The following is a 17,378-nucleotide window of genomic DNA, read 5'->3' as shown; positions in this document are numbered from 1 at the left end:
ACCACTATTTGGAATTTCAAACTACAAGAATTTGTCGCCCCAAGCAAACTAGGTAAAGTGGATATGCTGAATTGTGTATTTTTAATTTCTCGCCATTTCAATTCATTGACATATTATGCCTGTAATATAAATTTTTTGATCGGTAGTGGGAAAAGCAGCTTCTTGCAATGTAGGAGGATAGGATTTCAAGCAGAAGCTTCGATGATGGTGTTGATACCTTGCATGGTGGATGTCCAGGCTTGTTTGGCTTCCGGAGTGAAGGCGGAGCCGAGAGTGGCAGCCAAAAATCTCACCAACACGGTGGCCATGTTCTACAATTCATTAGATAAGTAATTTAATCTAAATTTTCCCAACTATTTTGTATAAGATACTCACGTCGAAATGGGCTCGAGTTGTTCCGCGCTGTTTATGCTGGTTGGCCAGATCAACCAATTTTGCGTTCAAGGCTCCTGAATTGCCCAAAGAGTCGATGATTTCCGACAATTTGGTGACGACATTGACTGACAAGGTCTGAATTGGCCGAAATCACATTTAGATTTTGTTTAATTTACAGGATGCCAAGTGTTTTGGACTTGCAATGAGTGCAGCGTTGTTCAACAGTTGGCCGGATGGAACATTGGCGATGGTGGGGAACATGGCTTGGTATTCCGGATAAGCAGTCAACAGTCTTCCAAGTGGATTCGTCACATATGGTTAGTATCTTTCAATTATTTCTAGTAAAAATTAAGATACTTACGCCACGTAGAATTGGGGAGCAAAAGTGTTGATGTCCGATTTAATGACGGCCCAGGTGCTTTGAACGGCAGCAACGTTAACTGAGTTGAGGACGTCCATTGTACTGGTGATGAGACTTTTAGGAAACAATTGAAGTTAAATTGAAAGAATTGTCGGTTATCTTATTCACCGGTTAGTTTGCTGCTGCTGGAGATTTGACAGTTGACTGATGGTCTAAAAGATGGGGAAGCCCGTCTTTTATAGGCTCACAATAGATGGGTTGGGGGGGAATCCCTCTTCTGTTTCTTTGTAAAAAAAGGACGACGTGTGAAAGAAACGCGTATCCAGTCACGTAGACATTGAAAATATTACGCCAAAAGAGAAGCCACTTGAGTGATTGACTGTCTACCACACTAGAGCCATGTGACAGATGCCATGTTCAAACTGGGAATTGGGTGGCGCCATTTTTCTTTCAAATATCAACTTAGTACTTACTTTTTGGGGGGGGATTCGACATGATGCCCATCAGGGTTGTATGAGCGGATTGGTTTTTACAAAGCACACATCACCTTTGCTGCCTTCTCTAAAACTCTGTCGAGATGATTAAGGTTTTAGTCATTTTATTTTGTCGATATTAAATTCCAACTGAATTCAACGCGGAGGTACTGGAAACAAGAGACGTGAATGACGATTTCTTTCAATTTATTTGCCTAGACTAATAATAAGTTTATGGTATGTAGCTACTCTTGTTGTTGATTTAATTCCCGCATTGGTCGTCGTTGAGAAAACGGGTTTGTTTTGTTTGTTGTTGTTTTAATGGAACTGGAAATGTTTGCTGTGAGATGGCGTAAGAGGCGTTGTTCTTTATAGATCATCTTGAATCAACTTTAGATGTAGATAACGGTCACGGTTTTGGACTGACGTGAGTACGGGATGATTTGATATCGTCGCGACTTGGTCATCGTCTCAGCAACGCCGTAGCACTAGCATTAAAAACTAATCAGTACTTACTTCAAATGTAGATATGTAAAGATAAAAATGAAAGGCGACCAATGGCGATCGACCACCGAGTCGTGAAAGACACAAGTCGAGCCAAAGCCAAGTTGGCCAAGTCACCTCTGGCTGCGACCAGTGTTGAATCGGCTCCGTGCTCCTCCTCCTCCTCATAGTTGCCCGTGTGAAGTGAATTGTCGAGAAATCAGAATGGACAAAATCGGAATGGAATTAGGCAGCAAAATGTTGAATTCTATGCCAGTAGTGGGCTACGCCAAGGCCATCGTGCACTTTGCGTGCGGCGACAAAGAAGGAGGATACAAAGCTCTTGTATCTGCCACACGCTCTTTTGCTCTCTCGCTAGCGGGACAAGCCGCTAAAAATGCGGGTCCTGTCGGAGCTGTAGTCGCTGCAGTCGGTACTGGCACCTGTTACGATTTGATTGCGGCCAACCTTTCTGGTGGCAAACACGTCAATGGCGTAGCCAGAATTGGCGCCGACCACTCTTGCTGGGCTAATGGGGGAATCGAAATTTTGGGCGATGTCGTCTGTGGGATGTCGTTTGTTGTCGATGTCAACAACGAACCGTGGAAATCGATAATGAAGCACAGAGAAGAAAAAAAGAACAAGATTCACGTCAAGGATGATATCTTCTTGTGGGGATTATTAATTCGTGCGGCAGGAAGCGTGGATCAAGGGCCAAGCCACATCTTCGGTAGGACAGCTTTTGGATGATGAGAATAAGGAGGCAACAACACCGTGACTAATGAATGAATCATGTTTGATGTTTCAAATCTTTTCGGTAGGAGTTGTAAAAGATAAACTTGGCTACTAGCACGGACGGCAGCGACACAGCAGGCAACAGTTACTGGTGGTGGATTGGTCGACTATAATGCCCTGATGCCTAGGTAGGCTGGCTAGCTATATGCGGTCAATTGAGGCAATTGATCTAATTAATTTGATTTGATCTAAAAAATTTTCTTCTTCTTCTTTCTATTTGCAGTTCACTCAGTAGTTGATGCCAATTGAATACGTATGTATTTCCAATTCAAAGTAATACACAGTATTCAAGGCGCTAAATAGCTTGCAACATCCGGAATCGGATGGACTGGAACGTGCGAGACCAAAGTGACCAAAGTGATTGGCCAGTTTTAATTGTACGCGGCGGGCGGGACCAGGGCGGGACAGATGACGGCTCAACTGCCGATGAGGAAACGGACGACTCGAATCACTCGGAATTATCCAGTGTCGGCGATACATGGCCACATCAACAGCAATTCCGGTCACAGCAATTCCGTCGATTGATGGGTATTATGTTCAAAATTGGTATACTGATTGGGAGGTGTTTAATACTCGGTAAGCTAGTGGCCAACCGAGTCTGATGCTGGACAGGTTTTGACTCTTCTAGTGGGGTTGAATTGTCACGCGAGTCACGCGAGCGAGCAGGAGGAGGACTGAAAGACTGGACCAAATTATTGAAATAGATACGCCGAAAGACAAGCAGAACAGAAATAAAAACCCTATAGGGTTTTTTCCACATCCAACAATATATAGCCGTCAGTCAAAGAAGGCCACAGAGTCACCACACAACTAGTGTAGTTACTCAACAGGATTGTATAGAAGAGAGATTGGAAGGTCGATGGACAAATTGCTGAGCAAGACTATGTATATACGGCCGATGTGCCGATCTGCCTTAACCTTCAGTCAACAATTCATGGCGGTCGCTATTCTGTTGGGGTGAACCACCCGACCGCCGTTCGATTGACCCATCAAAGCCGCCGCATCACTAATTTGTAGTTGGTTCAATTCCCGATAGAGTCGCGTTGAGAACTGGGATTGGTTTTTTGTTCTTTGAGAACTTGAAATGTTTTACTGTGAGATGGCGTTGTGTAACATGACCAGTTTGTTGGCAATGTTGCTTGGCAACTGATATCCAAAAGATTCCAAATCAAAGCAATCGGACAAGAGTCCAATAATCGATGCAGATAACGCGGCAATGATGCTTTTCGACTGACGTGAGCACGTCGGGATTATTGGATATTTCGTCGTGACTTTAGCCGTCACACCATATTTATACGTTTTGAATCATCAAAAACTGATTTGCACTTGTTTGTTGCGGATAGGATAGAAATGAAATGCGACCAGTGATAGCCGAGTGCTGATGCAAGGCAAGTTGGAAATGCGATTGCATTTTTCCACACCTGGCTGCCACGACAGTGAGTGATCGATGTTGGATCAGCTCCGTGCTCCAAATTCCAAATTAATTCTTCCTCAGAATTTGAATAGTGAATTTGTCGAAAATTGGAATGCAATGCTGCAGCCATCTGTTGGACTCTATACCGGTAGAGGCGACAAAGAACTTGGACAACAAGCCTGAACATCGGCCACTGCTTGCCGATGGTCCTGCCGGAGCTGCAGTCAATGCAATTGTTATTGGCGCCTATCATTATACGATTTCCATGACGGCCGTCCTTTCATTCTCATGTCAGACACATCAACGGTAATGTAATTTAATTCTAATTGCCGCCATCAAGGGCCTGAAATGTGTTGTTTTAATTGTGGTCAAATCTTTTCCATGATCACAGAATTAGGTGGCGATCCTGGCGACTACAGCGACCAAATGAATGGGAATAAAACGAACAATAAAACACCTGCTGGTCGCCTCGGTGCTGGAACAATTGGAAAGATTCACCGGCGTGGTGGAAGCCATTTTTCGATTCGATGACATTTGAGGGCATCCCTAGCTTTCGCTGCTGATCATCACTAACCCAACATTATCGTTCGGTGCTTCAAGGATTTTCTATAACGGCCTCCTTTCCGTTGATATGAACAGTCCCATCATTCGACTGACAACTAGAGGCGGGCAATTGACAATCGTCGGGGTCAACCGACACATCATTTCACCTCACCTCGGGGAGTGGCGTTGATTGGACCGAACTTGATGACCGCAGCATTGAAAGTCGGCAACTGGAAAGTTTTGATGCATAGCAGTGGCTGAATTTGGCTCACAGTCTCAGAAATCAGATTCGCGTCCACTTTGTAGCCATTGAATGCCTTGATTAACGCGTGTTAATCCGTAACAATTTCGTCTGCTAGACATCATTAAATGATCCGACTTGATCTAAATATTTCTTTCTTCCATTTCCCATTCAGTGGTCAGTGCCGATTGAATAATGTATTTGTTTTAACGCAAACTGGATTCAAGTTTTTCTTGAAAATGGCTGTCAATGGAGACTCATCGCCCCTGACAAATCTGCTTCCGAGCACTCCCGTCCCACGTCATATCTTTATTCCTTTTCCTGTAATCCATGTATGCCTTAAACCAGCCTTAATCCTAATTTGCTTTGTCTAACATTAGCTTTAAGTTTAATTCATTGTTGACTTGTAGTTGATTTCAATTGTTTTTAGATGTTGCTCTTGTAAGTGTATTGTGTATCTTGGGTGCAAGAACCAAGTCCCTACACGGCATAGTACACATTCCTGCTGAATAAGAAAACCTGGACATAATAGTATGTACATGGAACAGGCGATTTATTCGTCCAGCATCCAGCCGTTGAAGTGAGTGTAGTGATCAGCGTCGTCGTGGAGAACAATTCCGGCCGTATCGTAATCGATTTCCAGCCAAACTTGATCGCCGGCCGCCAGGCTGAGGGTCACCTGCAGGAACAAGGGACTCCACTGATCGGCCACCGTGTTGGCCTCGTCCACCTCGCCCGATCCCACCACATTTCCGTTCAAGAAAAGCGAAGCCGAGAGCCACACGTAAACGCCGGTCGTTTCGGGGAAATTGGCCATTCCGGTGAAAGAAAAGGAATAGATGCCGGCCCGTGGGGCTGTGAACGTCCCACTGGCTGCGTCCAGGGCGTTTCCGGCGTTCAAAAGGGGAGCATCGAATGGCAATTTGACAGCTTTGGTGGAGAATGATGCGCTCCTTTGGGCGTAGAAATAGACGGGCGATGTTGGGTGAGCTCTTCCCTGGATTTGGGCTTCCAGTTGGCCAATTTTCGACGTCAATTCTTGTTTCATTTCATTCTAATTATATTTGGCAATATTTTAAAATGACGTTGTAAATTAGCATGGGATACTTTGCGATTAAACTTACGTAATTGTTAGTCAGTTGCTCAAGTTTGTCTTCCAGGGAAATGGCGGCGCCACTGGAACTTGCCGTCCAGCAAGCCAAAACCAACATCAAACCGACAGAGAGACGAGCCATTTTTGCTGATCAGCTTGGAGAGTGACGGATCCTGGTTCCTGAATGAGCAATCAACGACAATGTACAGTGCACTTATATTGAGCTATCGGCGCCCCTTCCATCAATAAGATACGCATCAAATGTCAATACTGGACAGCCCCAGCTTGTTTTTATACAGTCCATGGCTATTATCAGTGAGTTAAACGAAGACGAATACACAAACCAAAGGTTGAAATGGATTTCAACTCACGTGGAACAGGTGGAACGATTGATGGGTGAGTACATGATCCATTGTCAAACCTTTAAACTCTCAAGTCAGTTGTTTGGTTTCACACTGATGGGCTCATTTTATCACAAGTTTATTTTGTGTTTCAGTTTTGAAGAGTGAAGAAAACAAATAAAAACATTGTCTGCAAGTTTATCATTTTTTAAATAGGTTTACTTTTCGAGTGGGTATGTAATTTTAAAAAGAGTTTTGGTCTTTTGAAGTTGATAAGAAACGCTGAATAAAACTTAACTCAATCCTAGTTTTAAATTGTCCAGTTTTTTTTTCCCTTCTCGTCTATAGGTTTGCATTTGTGAGTAATTATGACAAGTAAAAAAGCATTTTTAATTCAAAATTCAAATGATTTTTAATTAACGAAACCACGCAACCTTGTAAGTTGCGAGAATGGGCGCGAAAGTGAGTTATGGCGTCGTCTGCACTCTGCCACTTTTATTGTTGAAGGTGGTCTGGGCGTGATGGGGCTGTTGATAAGCGTGGCTCACTAGCAAAACGTGTGCAGTCATCCAGAGTTAAGTTAATATTCCTCAATTTTTAATTTTCTCTCGATGTCGCAAATGTATTAGTCATATCAATTTTTCCTACATTTTAATGTCTTATCTGTAATATTTTAGGTATGCTGGATTAGTGCTGGATAGAAACCTTGTGAATAAGTTTGCACATCATACATTTACCAACAAACATTGTATGGAATATTAAAAGTTTTGCTTTTGATTTTAGAATTTGATGGTGTGTCGATTGGCAAACTTTCATCTCCTGTGGGAACATTTTGGCTCGCAGTTCTGGCTTGAATTGAATCTTATCGTAAGGATGTACACCCGTTAATAGGTATGAGGAATGGTGCAGTGCTATTTTACTTAACAAATGCTTGTTAAATCACAGAATTTTCCCTTACTAAAGAATCCCTGCTTCTGTTCAGATATCCACCAGATCCGAATTGGTTTAATTGAAGCCAGTCTGTGATATTCTTTCACAATTGGTAACAGTGATGCCTGGATCATTATTTTAATTATTTATGTCAGAATAAGATAAGGCTTGATCAGATGGAGATAGGAATGCTCTGAGGCATTATTTAGTGCTCACTTTATCAGCTTTGTTTACAACCAAATGATTCCCTGCTTTATTTTCTCGTTCGTTTAAAGTTGCAACCTAGATGCGTTATCTTCCACATGACCGATTCTCGTAGCACGTTCTTTGTGATGTATCATTATTATTGTTTTCTTTTTGTTTTAGAAACCTCTTCATGTCTTCAGAGATTGAAGATCTTGTTATGAGTAGCTTTTTTTGAACCGTAAATCAATTTAGGATAGGGAAGGACTGTAATAACAGAAAATTTGCACATTTACGAAGATGTTTCTTCTCAAAATTCTTGTAAACTTAACATTCGCTTCGCTTTATATTCTAATTCGTAGTTCAAGCAGTTCTTAATTTTCTGATGCCAAATTGTGTATTAAACAAAATTGATTTCTTTCTAATGCTAAGTTATATTCACCTGGGTCTTTATTTCGATTCACAAATGAATTTCATATTGCTACTGCAGAGACCGTCGAACCAATGTCCAGTTTGGAAAAAGGAAATGTCTATACAGAAGCCAGGCATGTTGAAATCGGGTTGGACAGGTTTGGTTGGGTTCCAGTTTGTGTAACTCAGCTGCTGGTACGGCTGTGTAGTTGCCCACTCCCATCGCTTGTTGCCTTCTTGCGAGTATCGTCCCGAAGTCCAGTAAATATCTTTAGTCATTCCTGTATTTGTGTTTCCATGAAGTTAAGAATTAATTTAAAAGTAATTCAAATTGATTTGTTCATTTCTTTTCTTAGGTGGACCAGTAAATGGGATGCAATGGCTCACCTGGCGTGTGTGTGTGGTGATAGACGATCAAATTATTTTCCTCTTTCGTTTCTATCTTGAGAAGAGTCATGCCTGCTTGTTTACAATAAGTATCAGCCCTCGTCCAGTTTCTCCCCTTTCAAGCATAATCAATAATATTCCATAGCTTAAATGGTTATCCTAGTCGGTAAAAGATATGCAAATGCTCTAGGACCACACTTACGAATTTGGAAAAGCAATAGCATTTGTCAGTCAGCTTCCAGCAGGGCATACTGATGTTGCCTTGGAGATACTTGGGACAGAAAACTAGTTTAAATGCAATTGAAATTACTTTTCTTGTGACAAATTGCCCAGTGATCAATTGACGAGGCGGTTAATTAAAAGTCATTTGTTTCACAAATTCTTATCATACATGGCGTGGGTGTCGTCTCTCCTGCAGTCGTAGTTGTCTCGGAGGATTCTGTGGTTATTTCTTCAGGTCTTGCCGTCGTTTCTAGACTTTCTTTGGTGGTAGTCAACACTGTTTTGGTAATATCAAATTGGTGTTATATAGTGTTTAATTGCATTTCAAAATTTGATTTAATCGAAAAGTTTTATTTTCTAGTTGTACCAGGCTCGATTGTTGTAGCTTTCGTCGTTGTGGGATCGACGGCTTCTGTCGTTGGCTCAGTTGGGACGTCTTTTTCTGTTGTTGGCTCAGTGGGAACATCTTTTTCTGTTGTTGGATTAGTGGGAACATCTTTTTCTGTCGTTGGCTCAGTTGGGGCGTCTTTTTCTGTTGTTGAATCAGTGGGAACATCTTTTTCTGTTGTTGAATCAGTGGGAACATCTTTTTCTGTTGTTGGATTAGTGGGAACATCTTTTTCTGTTGTTGGTTCAGTGGGAACATCTTTTTCTGTTGTTGAATCAGTGGGAACATCTTTTTCTGTTGTTGAATCAGTGGGAACATCTTTTTCTGTTGTTGAATCAGTGGGAACATCTTTTTCTGTTGTTGGATTAGTGGGAACATCTTTTTCTGTCGTTGGCTCAGTTGGGGCGTCTTTTTCTGTTGTTGAATCAGTGGGAACATCTTTTTCTGTTGTTGAATCAGTGGGAACATCTTTTTCTGTTGTTGGATTAGTGGGAACATCTTTTTCTGTTGTTGGTTCAGTGGGAACATCTTTTTCTGTTGTTGAATCAGTGGGAACATCTTTTTCTGTTGTTGAATCAGTGGGAACATCTTTTTCTGTTGTTGAATCAGTGGGAACATCTTTTTCTGTTGTTGGATTAGTGGGAACATCTTTTTCTGTTGTTGGTTCAGTGGGAACATCTTTTTCTGTTGTTGAATCAGTGGGAACATCTTTTTCTGTTGTTGAATCAGTGGGAACATCTTTTTCTGTTGTTGAATCAGTGGGAACATCTTTTTCTGTTGTTGGATTAGTGGGAACATCTTTTTCTGTTGTTGGTTCAGTGGGAACATCTTTTTCTGTTGTTGGATTAGTGGGAACATCTTTTTCTGTTGTTGGTTCAGTGGGAACATCTTTTTCTGTTGTTGAATCAGTGGGAACATCTTTTTCTGTTGTTGGATTAGTCGGAACTTCTTTTTCTGTTGTTGGCTCAGTTGGGACGTCTTTTTCTGTTGTTTGGGTATCGACTGTTGTTGTTTCATCGTCAATTGATTCGCAAATGAAGAGAATGTAGGCCGACCCAAATTGATCGAACCAAATTCCGTTGGGAAACAAATAGTTGATGTAAACGAAACTTCCCGCTTGATTGTGCGACGGTTCTCCTGTGTACCAGTGGGTGTAAGTCAGGGGTTCATTGTTGGCCCATTCCCACCGATTGTTTGAGAATTTGCCCGAAATCCAGTAGTAGTCGTCACTCAATTCTGTGAAATGATATCATGTACGTCGAGATTAATTTTCGTTTTTAAATTTCATTGATTGCAATGCGAGATGTGATTTAAAACCCTTAAAAGTGAATAACTTTTTTAATTTTTAGATTATTTCTGACCTGATGTGGATTTGATGTGGTTGTTAATCATTTGATCCTCTTCTTTACTTTCTAGACTCAACAGAGTCATCCCGCCTACCCTACAGAATTTATCGGCATCCAACCAGGTGACGCGCTAATGGTGAAATTAAATGGTATAATTTTAGGTACAACTAATGAATCGATTAGAAATACCGACCTTTGTTTTTGAAAAGCAGTAGCACTTTCCGTTCAAGGGCCAGCAAGGTACTGCAGTGTTGCCTTGCAGAAATCCAGGACAAGCATCTGCTACGTTTGCTCAAATAAGTTTTGATTGTTTGAATTTGATTCTTTTAATTTTTTTTTACCTTTTGTTTCGACTTTTCGCAAGGAGTTTGCTGATACGATTCCGGCCTGGCAAACGGTGACCGCAATGGCAAGTAGAAAGACTTTGAAAAAGTAACTGCTACTCATTTTCATGCCCCTTATTCGACCGTGAATGTGAACTATGCCCCAAATAGTCACATGGGCCTAGAATTTATACCTGGCGACCTGCGTCTTTGCTAGCAATTAACTTTTTATCAGATTTTTACTTTACTTTTCACACTTTCCCAATAGGTGGTTAAGGCGGCAAGTGTGCCTATTCGAGCCGGAAATTGCTCTTGTGAAACATGACGGAGCGCAGTTACCCTGGTTTGTACATAATAAAAGTTTTCCTTATTATTTTACAAGTACGAAATTGTGCAAAGTCAGTAATCTTCGTTTTTTTCTCTCTCACCTAGTTCAAGGTTTTTGTAGTGGGCCTTGACGTAAATTAGGCCATGGTCGTCGGTTTGTTTTTTACTGTCACGCAGTTTTATATTTTAATTGCGGAACTCAATATGAAGCAAGCTTAAGCTTTTAATTATTTAGCTTTTAATTATTAACAAATTTGTAATCCGAGTGAATTAAGCACGTTTCTCTTATTCTTTTTAAAAAATCTCAGATCAATTCTTCATTCTATGCAACATCAAAAGCAACGCGGATTAGATTTTTGACGGAAGGCGAGTTACCTTTGGATTGGTATTTACGTCATGAACCGGTCTAGTTTAATTTTGATTGCCAGGTCCCTTTTGGAACGATTGAGCGGCGCAGTTTTAATAGGGAGTTATTGTGTAATCGGAGCATTTCTAGGTCGGTGGATGCAGTTGTGTGAACGTAAGCTCCTTGGTTTCGCATGTATTCACAAGGAAGATTAGGTTATTTAATACGATTTAATGAGAAGAGGGATTTATAATTATATACTTTCAATTCTGTAATCTAACCGAGATTTTTTTCTAGCAGAATCCTGAATTTAATCCAGTAGGTTTTTATCGTATTCAAGCCATAACTTGCCGTAGAGTCTCATTGTCGAATGGAATCCCCCTTTCCATGTGTGTTTGACTTGTATTGCACGCTGATTGCACGATCTTTGATACTGGGATTCATAGATTTATCAGGTCACGTTTTCTTTGCGCAGGTTTGACACCAGTAATTCAGTTACCGTGTAGGTCTGGCGTTGCATGGCGTTTAAGTAATGAATCATCAACTCTTTTAGACCCCTCTCCCGTCCATCATCTCTTTTTGGGAATTAGTTCCTTCGTTCTTGTTTACGGATAGGCCTCATTCTTTTCATGACTGTGGGCTTTGACTGAAAAATAGATCGCGTTTATAAGGGCAACCCTTGTGGTATTCTTTTATACCTTGGTATCCTATTGTAAAGTCGTAAAATGTTTGTATTTGAAGAATTGGTTTTCCCAATTTGTTTGATATTTTTAAAAATCAGTTTTGAATGTAGTTCAAAGATAGGCCTAGTATAGATTGTATTCGTGGCTTCTTGCTGATAGATATATATTTTTAAATGATTGACATACCTAAACCCGAAATGCTTAATATATTGTAGAAGGATATTTGATAAATTGAATTTTTATGTGGGGGATAATATATGTAGATTAAATGTGTGGATTAAATGTTGCATGGTCCATTCTGCGTAGAGGGTTTCATTGGTTGGTTTACTTGCCTGATGCTGGAGGTGGATTGCTGGCCATTGTGGCAGCTATCCAGTCGAGGTAAGCGGACACTCGAGTGGACACGGGGGCACGGGTAGGATCGGCACAGCCTCTGCCACTAACGAAGCTACTAATACCGATTTGAACATTGCCGTTGACGAGAAGCGGACCGCCACTGTCTCCCTGCATTGATATAATCAAACTTTAGTTTACAGGAAAGTGCATAATGGTTGGTTGATCAAATTTTTAGTTATAACAATAGAGACTACTGACGAAGCATATCGCTGTGTTCAATTGAGCGGCGCACACTTGTGTAGAACCATCGAATGTAGTGCCCCACTGTTCATTGCAAACGGCGTTGTCGTAGACGGTGACGTTAGCTTTTTGCAAAGTCTGAGAGGTACTTCCACCTTTAAATTGATTCATTATTGGAATGAAATTAATAGAAATGAGAAATTTGAAATAAGAGAAAAAGAAATGCATTTACTAGATGTTACTCCCCATCCTGTAATGATGGCCGACTCGTTCGAATAAGTACTGAAAGCTCTTAGATGAGCTGCACGTTTTTTGGTGGTTGTCTTGATTGTTTTAAACGTTGATGTGACAACAGGTTTAGTTGATGGTTTAGAAGTTTTGGTTGTAGATTTGACTGTTGTTGATGGTTTTTTTGTTGTAGTTGTTTTTGTAGTAGTTTTCGTTGTGGGTTTTGTGGTGGTTTTCGTCGTGGGTTTTGTGGTGGGTTTTGTGGTGGTTCTCGTTGTGGGTTTTGTAGTAGTTTTCGTTGTGGGTTTTGTGGTAGTTTTCGTTGTGGGTTTTGTGGTGGTTTTCGTCGTGGGTTTTGTGGTGGTTCTCGTTGTGGATTTTGGTGTTGTTGTCGTTGTGGGTTCCAATGTTGTAGTTGTTGTCAAGGGGGCAGCAATTGGAAGTTGAACAAAGGGAATTTTAGCAGTTGCGGGTACTGGTTGATCCAAAACCAGTAAGGCGATGTCGTTCAACTGTCAAATTATATTAGATTGGGGTTCAATGCAACATATGAATTTGAAAACTTTGTCGTTCAACCAATGACATTATATCAGCAGTTACAAAAGAAAAATGGTTCTACTTACAACATTAGTCGTGTTCACGAAATATTGTTGATGTGTGACATATGATGATACCCTTCTATTGGTGGAACCGGTTCCTCCAGTCCTGTTCAATGTATTGATGAACACGAAGCCATTCACGGCACTACTGGGCAGACTAATGAATATAGAGAAAGATATGTATATGATTCATTAGCAAAGAAAAACGTTTCCAATATGTGGCTGAGGATATTAAGTGTTCAGGATGCCTTACCCAAAAACGCAATGGGCTGCTGTAAGAACATAAGACGATGCGATCAAGGTTCCACCACAGAAACGAGCAACGCTTGCGTTCAATGGGAGCACTAGGCTTGCCTGAAAATGGGAAAATGTTTTCTGAATTTGTAATTTCTGTCATAAAGTTGAAAATGTCGCCGCTGTTTTACAACGTTTGTGAATTGTTATACCATGAAAGGGAAATCACCGGCTAGAGCTGGGATTCCATTGATGATTGAAATGTGGGGCAGGTTGAACCTCACTTTAATCGCAAATTTAATTAAAGTTATAGTCGATTGAAAAGATTAATTGTTTTATAGGCCAAATGGCATACCTTGTATATTTGTGTCGATTGATTTCGGACAGACGAATACGAAGAAACCAAACAAACAAGTGGTCTAATGTTAAGAAAATGAGAAAGATAATTCCAAATCATGACATTGATTTGAGTCTTGATATTACCAATAAAGTGAGACGCATGTTGAGCTGGCAGATTATATCTGTAGGAGTGGAGCGTTGAAGAAGCTGCCAGCGACGGTGCTCGACTGGTATATGGCCACAATCAAAATCCCCTTTTTATTCGTGTCAAGTCAGAATTGTATCAGGCAACAGGATTTCGATAGATGCACTGCTCCATACGCAGTTGTTCGTTTTTCGACGTGTCATTCAACTTCTAGTATAAGCTCGAACAGAAACAGTGACGGTCTGGCTTGAATTCGTTTATACAGACTTACGGATAGATAACCGGATGTGAGCGAGAAAAACTTAGCAGGGGTGTCTGTACAGACAGAAGGCTTATTGCAGGTGTGCTCCGTATTTTCACTTGCACACAATAAGATTTCAATTTATGAAAAATGTGTTTTCATGCCAGCTGCGACCAAGCTGCGACTGTGTTGAAATGAAATTATTTTTCCATTCGTAATATTAATGTATCGCTTTATCGTGAAACTAGAAAAAATATACAACAACCATTCCATTTAACTAAAATGATTTTGTTTTCCAAATAATTTTACGCCCCCATCATTAGTTGCGATATCATGTTAGCAGACTACAATAAAATCAAAGCACGTGTGGCAACTTAGTTTTCAATTTACAGTTGCGTTTCGTTTTCACTTTCAGTGACTTTTCTATTTTATATTTTGCAAGCTCAGTCTTCTAATAAGACTTGAAAGTATGAATCCAATGAAAAAATAACAAGCAAGAAATAATTGGTTTCATTCTAAACGGCTAAACGGTGCTACGAGCAGCAGTAGCCAAACGTGTCAACCTGTCAACTCGGAAATCCCTCTAAAAACACCACACAACACACGTGTGTTTGAGTGTGTGTGTTTTCTCGCCACTGATGTAGATATTCATCTAGCATAAACAGCTGCCGTGAATAATAGTGTCCTTTAGTGACAAAAAAGGGCTTATAAGATGGAAATTATTTCAGGGCTTAATCCATGTTTGAGGTTTAATTAAGTTAGACTCGTAATTGTATTTCTCATCAATTCTTCATGGTAAACGTTACATTGCTTTTACCGGCTTTTAGACATTGTATCTAATATCTAATCTAATATTTTCTCATTATAGTGTGTCAGTACCAGTCCGTTTTGAATCAAAATGTTACACAATCTGTGTCGGGACAGGTTGACAGGAGCAATGCAAATGATTCTTTCTCTACTTTGAAAACTTTTTGAAATTGGTGGTTCTGCAGAAAAATGCAGATCAAGGCCTTCAGGTAGGCCTTCAGCTAGAAAATTATTTACTACTGTCTGTCAGAACTGGCCTTATTCTTCTGATGTTTTCTTTCCTACAGATGTCATTCACACTACAAAAAGTCATAGGTCAGTCTTGAAAGAGGCAGCAGTTCAACTGTCGTTTCAAGCAAAATTTAGGAATGATAGAAAATGATTTGGATTTCTGCTTCAGTTCTGGAGGCCATCCAAGACTAGCTTCAAAACGTAATCAACACAACTACAATGCATTGGTCTACTAGGAATATAGGTTGGCTTATTCATATATTTGGTTATCATGTTTGCTTGTTTTGCATTTTTAATTGATGGTGAGACTCACAACAACAATAATTATCTCACAGTACTAAAAAAACAAGCCAGTATTTTTAATAGCTAGAAGTAAACTATTTTAAATATTTGTGGTTTGTTTTCGGTATTTCCCAGCATGATTTCTTTGCAGTACATCATCAGCAGGTATGACGTCTTGGAATTTCCCCAAAAAATTTTCGAGGCGTTGAACTAATGAAACTCTTGTCCTAGAAAAAAGTATAGTAGCAGTCTGTCGGCCACTTTATGTCAGTCATTCAGAATAATACTTCCGGCCGGAATAGTCTCTAAATTAGTACGTGTGTAAACTATTCTCATTCACCGACGCGGATGGCTGTCTACATAGCGGACAGATGGCCGTCTATACACAGCGTTTAACTTACGAAGAACAGGTATAGTATGCTAAACAGATTGCTAATAGTCTTGCACAGCTGTTGCCTGCAAATGTCCAACAAGTTTAATATTATCTAACTTTTGATAGATGAATGACCGAACAGTAGCAGCCAACTTCGGAAGAAAACATTCACAGTTAGACATTCGAACTACTCCGTTTATCTAGCAGAAGAAGATGTTCATTGCACATCGAATAAACAGTTTAAAAACTGCACAACGGTGGACGACCTAAAAAAATTCTACCGACAGCTGTATTACTGACAAAATGTTTACTCAACAGAGACGACGTACAAATAGCGGCTGGAAGACTAGTGCAAGTCGCAGAAGAAGCAAAGTCTCCGAACTAAACAGACAAGTTATTCGCCATGCATCTCTTAAGTATTTCAACTCAATTGGCTTGGATTATTGCTGCTACATTTATGGTGGTTTTCATGTACTGCGCTCAGGTGGAAGCTTATTTGGGTTCGACTGCTTTTGTCACGAGCGTGACTACCGTGACTGTAACATCTACAAGCCAAGTAAGTCGAACTTTTCAAACGTCTAGACAATTCCAGTTAACATTTGTGCTCATTATATCTGGCAGAATCTTTGTGGAAGATTAGTCAACGTCACCGGCGCTTGTCGTCGTCGCCGCAATTTCAAATTTGAAAAACCCGAAATTCAATTATTTGGCGGAGATTATGACGAGACCATCGAATTGGCTTTCCCGAATGCATACTATCGCAATCAATTTGTTCCTACAAAGACCCTCAGGTAAGTTTTATTTTCGCAAATTAATTAAATTTGATTGAATTAAATTCACAAGTTTTTATTTCAATTAGTATGGAAGTGACACCACTGGTCGTGTTACCTCAACCCATTCCATCCGGACGAAATCCATCGATAGTCAGCCACCACCCTGGACTCCATTCTTCTCATCCCATGTACTCCTTTATTGGCAGCCGAAACAAGAGCCCTTACCTTCACCCAAGTCTCTACCAAGACCAATTGAAACTCCAACAACAGCAAGAATTTCAAGAACAACAGCATCGCATCTTTTTCTCCGCCCTATCCCTCGCCAATTTGTTCGGCAGAACCACCGTGACCTACACGACATTTAGAACCGGTAAATTTTTTAAATAAATTGTTCAAAATTCAAATGGCTAAATAATGACGAAATTGTTTCCTTATGACTTATAACAGAAACAAAGACCGAGGTCAAGTCCGGCACTGGCAGTTTTATCGTCGTGAGTTGCACGCCGAGCCCCTTCCCATTTAGTGTGTGCAATGCAAAAGCTCCACTACCGATAACCATAACCCCAGTTGGATAGATTTGCTTTGAATTAAAAATAATGATTTGGCAATTGTTACATTATTAATGCTAGTAGTTTATTACAAAAGATTATTTAAATGCATATTTATGAAGCCGTGTTATCTTCAATACTCTCAAATATAATTGCATGACATCAATTGTTTATTTTTCAATCTGCGGTTGTGTAAAATACGGTGGGAGAATTAGTCTTTGTTTTAGTTAATCACAGTCATGGGAAAAGTCGGAGAAAGAAGCGTCAGCTGCCATGTTATTCGTATTTAGGTTGTCTCCCGCCTAAATCAAATGTTCCCTCCCGCCCAATTTAAAAA

At 40.4% G+C, this 17,378-nt stretch overlaps 6 protein-coding genes across 10 annotated transcripts; 1 reads left to right on the top strand and 5 right to left on the bottom strand.

Annotated features, from left to right (window-relative positions):
- Nucleotides 1-149: 149 nt before the first annotated feature.
- Nucleotides 150-1,442, bottom strand: LOC124316704 (hemoglobin-1-like). Of its 3 annotated transcripts, XM_046782649.1 has the most exons (6): nt 1,124-1,442; nt 905-1,019; nt 737-850; nt 577-667; nt 376-510; nt 150-311 (listed from the first exon to the last, which is right to left on the bottom strand). In XM_046782649.1, exons 3-6 carry the CDS (start codon nt 832-834, stop codon nt 186-188), a joined length of 450 nt encoding a protein of 149 aa, XP_046638605.1. In that variant the 5' UTR covers nt 835-850; nt 905-1,019; nt 1,124-1,442; the 3' UTR covers nt 150-185. The 3 variants fall into 3 exon arrangements, with proteins under 3 accessions (XP_046638605.1, XP_046638603.1, XP_046638604.1); XM_046782647.1 differs by having other exon boundaries at nt 905-1,442; XM_046782648.1 differs by having other exon boundaries at nt 737-1,442.
- Nucleotides 1,443-5,116: 3,674 nt separating this feature from the next.
- On the bottom strand, nt 5,117-6,020 carry LOC124316112 (complement C1q tumor necrosis factor-related protein 3-like). The gene is made up of 2 exons (XM_046781844.1): nt 5,810-6,020; nt 5,117-5,739 (listed from the first exon to the last, which is right to left on the bottom strand). The coding sequence occupies exons 1-2, from the start codon at nt 5,918-5,920 to the stop codon at nt 5,239-5,241; spliced, it is 612 nt and encodes a 203-aa protein (XP_046637800.1). The 5' UTR covers nt 5,921-6,020; the 3' UTR covers nt 5,117-5,238.
- Nucleotides 6,021-7,586: 1,566 nt separating this feature from the next.
- Nucleotides 7,587-8,800, bottom strand: LOC124316113 (asialoglycoprotein receptor 2-like). Its single transcript, XM_046781845.1, has 5 exons — nt 8,620-8,800; nt 8,422-8,529; nt 8,233-8,315; nt 8,031-8,145; nt 7,587-7,924 (listed from the first exon to the last, which is right to left on the bottom strand). The coding sequence occupies exons 3-5, from the start codon at nt 8,278-8,280 to the stop codon at nt 7,683-7,685; spliced, it is 405 nt and encodes a 134-aa protein (XP_046637801.1). The 5' UTR covers nt 8,281-8,315; nt 8,422-8,529; nt 8,620-8,800; the 3' UTR covers nt 7,587-7,682.
- Nucleotides 8,801-11,988: 3,188 nt separating this feature from the next.
- On the bottom strand, nt 11,989-13,248 carry LOC124316708 (cell wall protein DAN4-like; the record flags this gene model as incomplete). The annotated part of the gene is made up of 4 exons (XM_046782654.1): nt 11,989-12,169; nt 12,260-12,396; nt 12,474-12,981; nt 13,093-13,248. Coding segments are annotated over 4 exons (981 nt in total), but the record flags the coding sequence as incomplete, so codon positions are not given.
- Nucleotides 13,138-14,060, bottom strand: LOC124316114 (mite allergen Der p 3-like). Its single transcript, XM_046781847.1, has 4 exons — nt 13,786-14,060; nt 13,658-13,721; nt 13,515-13,585; nt 13,138-13,422 (listed from the first exon to the last, which is right to left on the bottom strand). The coding sequence occupies exons 1-4, from the start codon at nt 13,801-13,803 to the stop codon at nt 13,318-13,320; spliced, it is 258 nt and encodes an 85-aa protein (XP_046637803.1). The 5' UTR covers nt 13,804-14,060; the 3' UTR covers nt 13,138-13,317.
- A 1,064-nt stretch (nt 14,061-15,124) lies between these two features.
- On the top strand, nt 15,125-17,207 carry LOC124316111. 3 transcript variants are annotated; one of them, XR_006911814.1, is made up of 8 exons: nt 15,125-15,309; nt 15,483-15,512; nt 15,579-15,757; nt 15,847-16,136; nt 16,205-16,276; nt 16,342-16,511; nt 16,580-16,863; nt 16,941-17,207. XR_006911814.1 is itself a non-coding variant. In XM_046781843.1 (6 exons), the coding sequence occupies exons 3-6, from the start codon at nt 16,124-16,126 to the stop codon at nt 17,066-17,068; spliced, it is 735 nt and encodes a 244-aa protein (XP_046637799.1). In that variant the 5' UTR covers nt 15,579-15,757; nt 15,847-15,977; nt 16,039-16,123; the 3' UTR covers nt 17,069-17,207. The 3 variants fall into 3 exon arrangements, 2 of the variants coding, with proteins under 2 accessions (XP_046637799.1, XP_046637798.1); XM_046781843.1 differs by lacking the exons at nt 15,125-15,309; nt 15,483-15,512 and having other exon boundaries at nt 15,847-15,977; nt 16,039-16,276; XM_046781842.1 differs by lacking the exons at nt 15,125-15,309; nt 15,483-15,512 and having other exon boundaries at nt 15,847-16,276.
- The last annotated feature ends 171 nt before the right edge of the window (nt 17,208-17,378 follow it).

The sequence above is a fragment of the Daphnia pulicaria genome, chromosome 12, assembly GCF_021234035.1.
Source record: "Daphnia pulicaria isolate SC F1-1A chromosome 12, SC_F0-13Bv2, whole genome shotgun sequence".
Taxonomy (NCBI): domain Eukaryota; kingdom Metazoa; phylum Arthropoda; class Branchiopoda; order Diplostraca; family Daphniidae; genus Daphnia; species Daphnia pulicaria.
The sequence above is the reverse complement of the archived record's forward strand: the minus strand, read 5'-3'. Positions and strand labels throughout refer to the sequence as shown.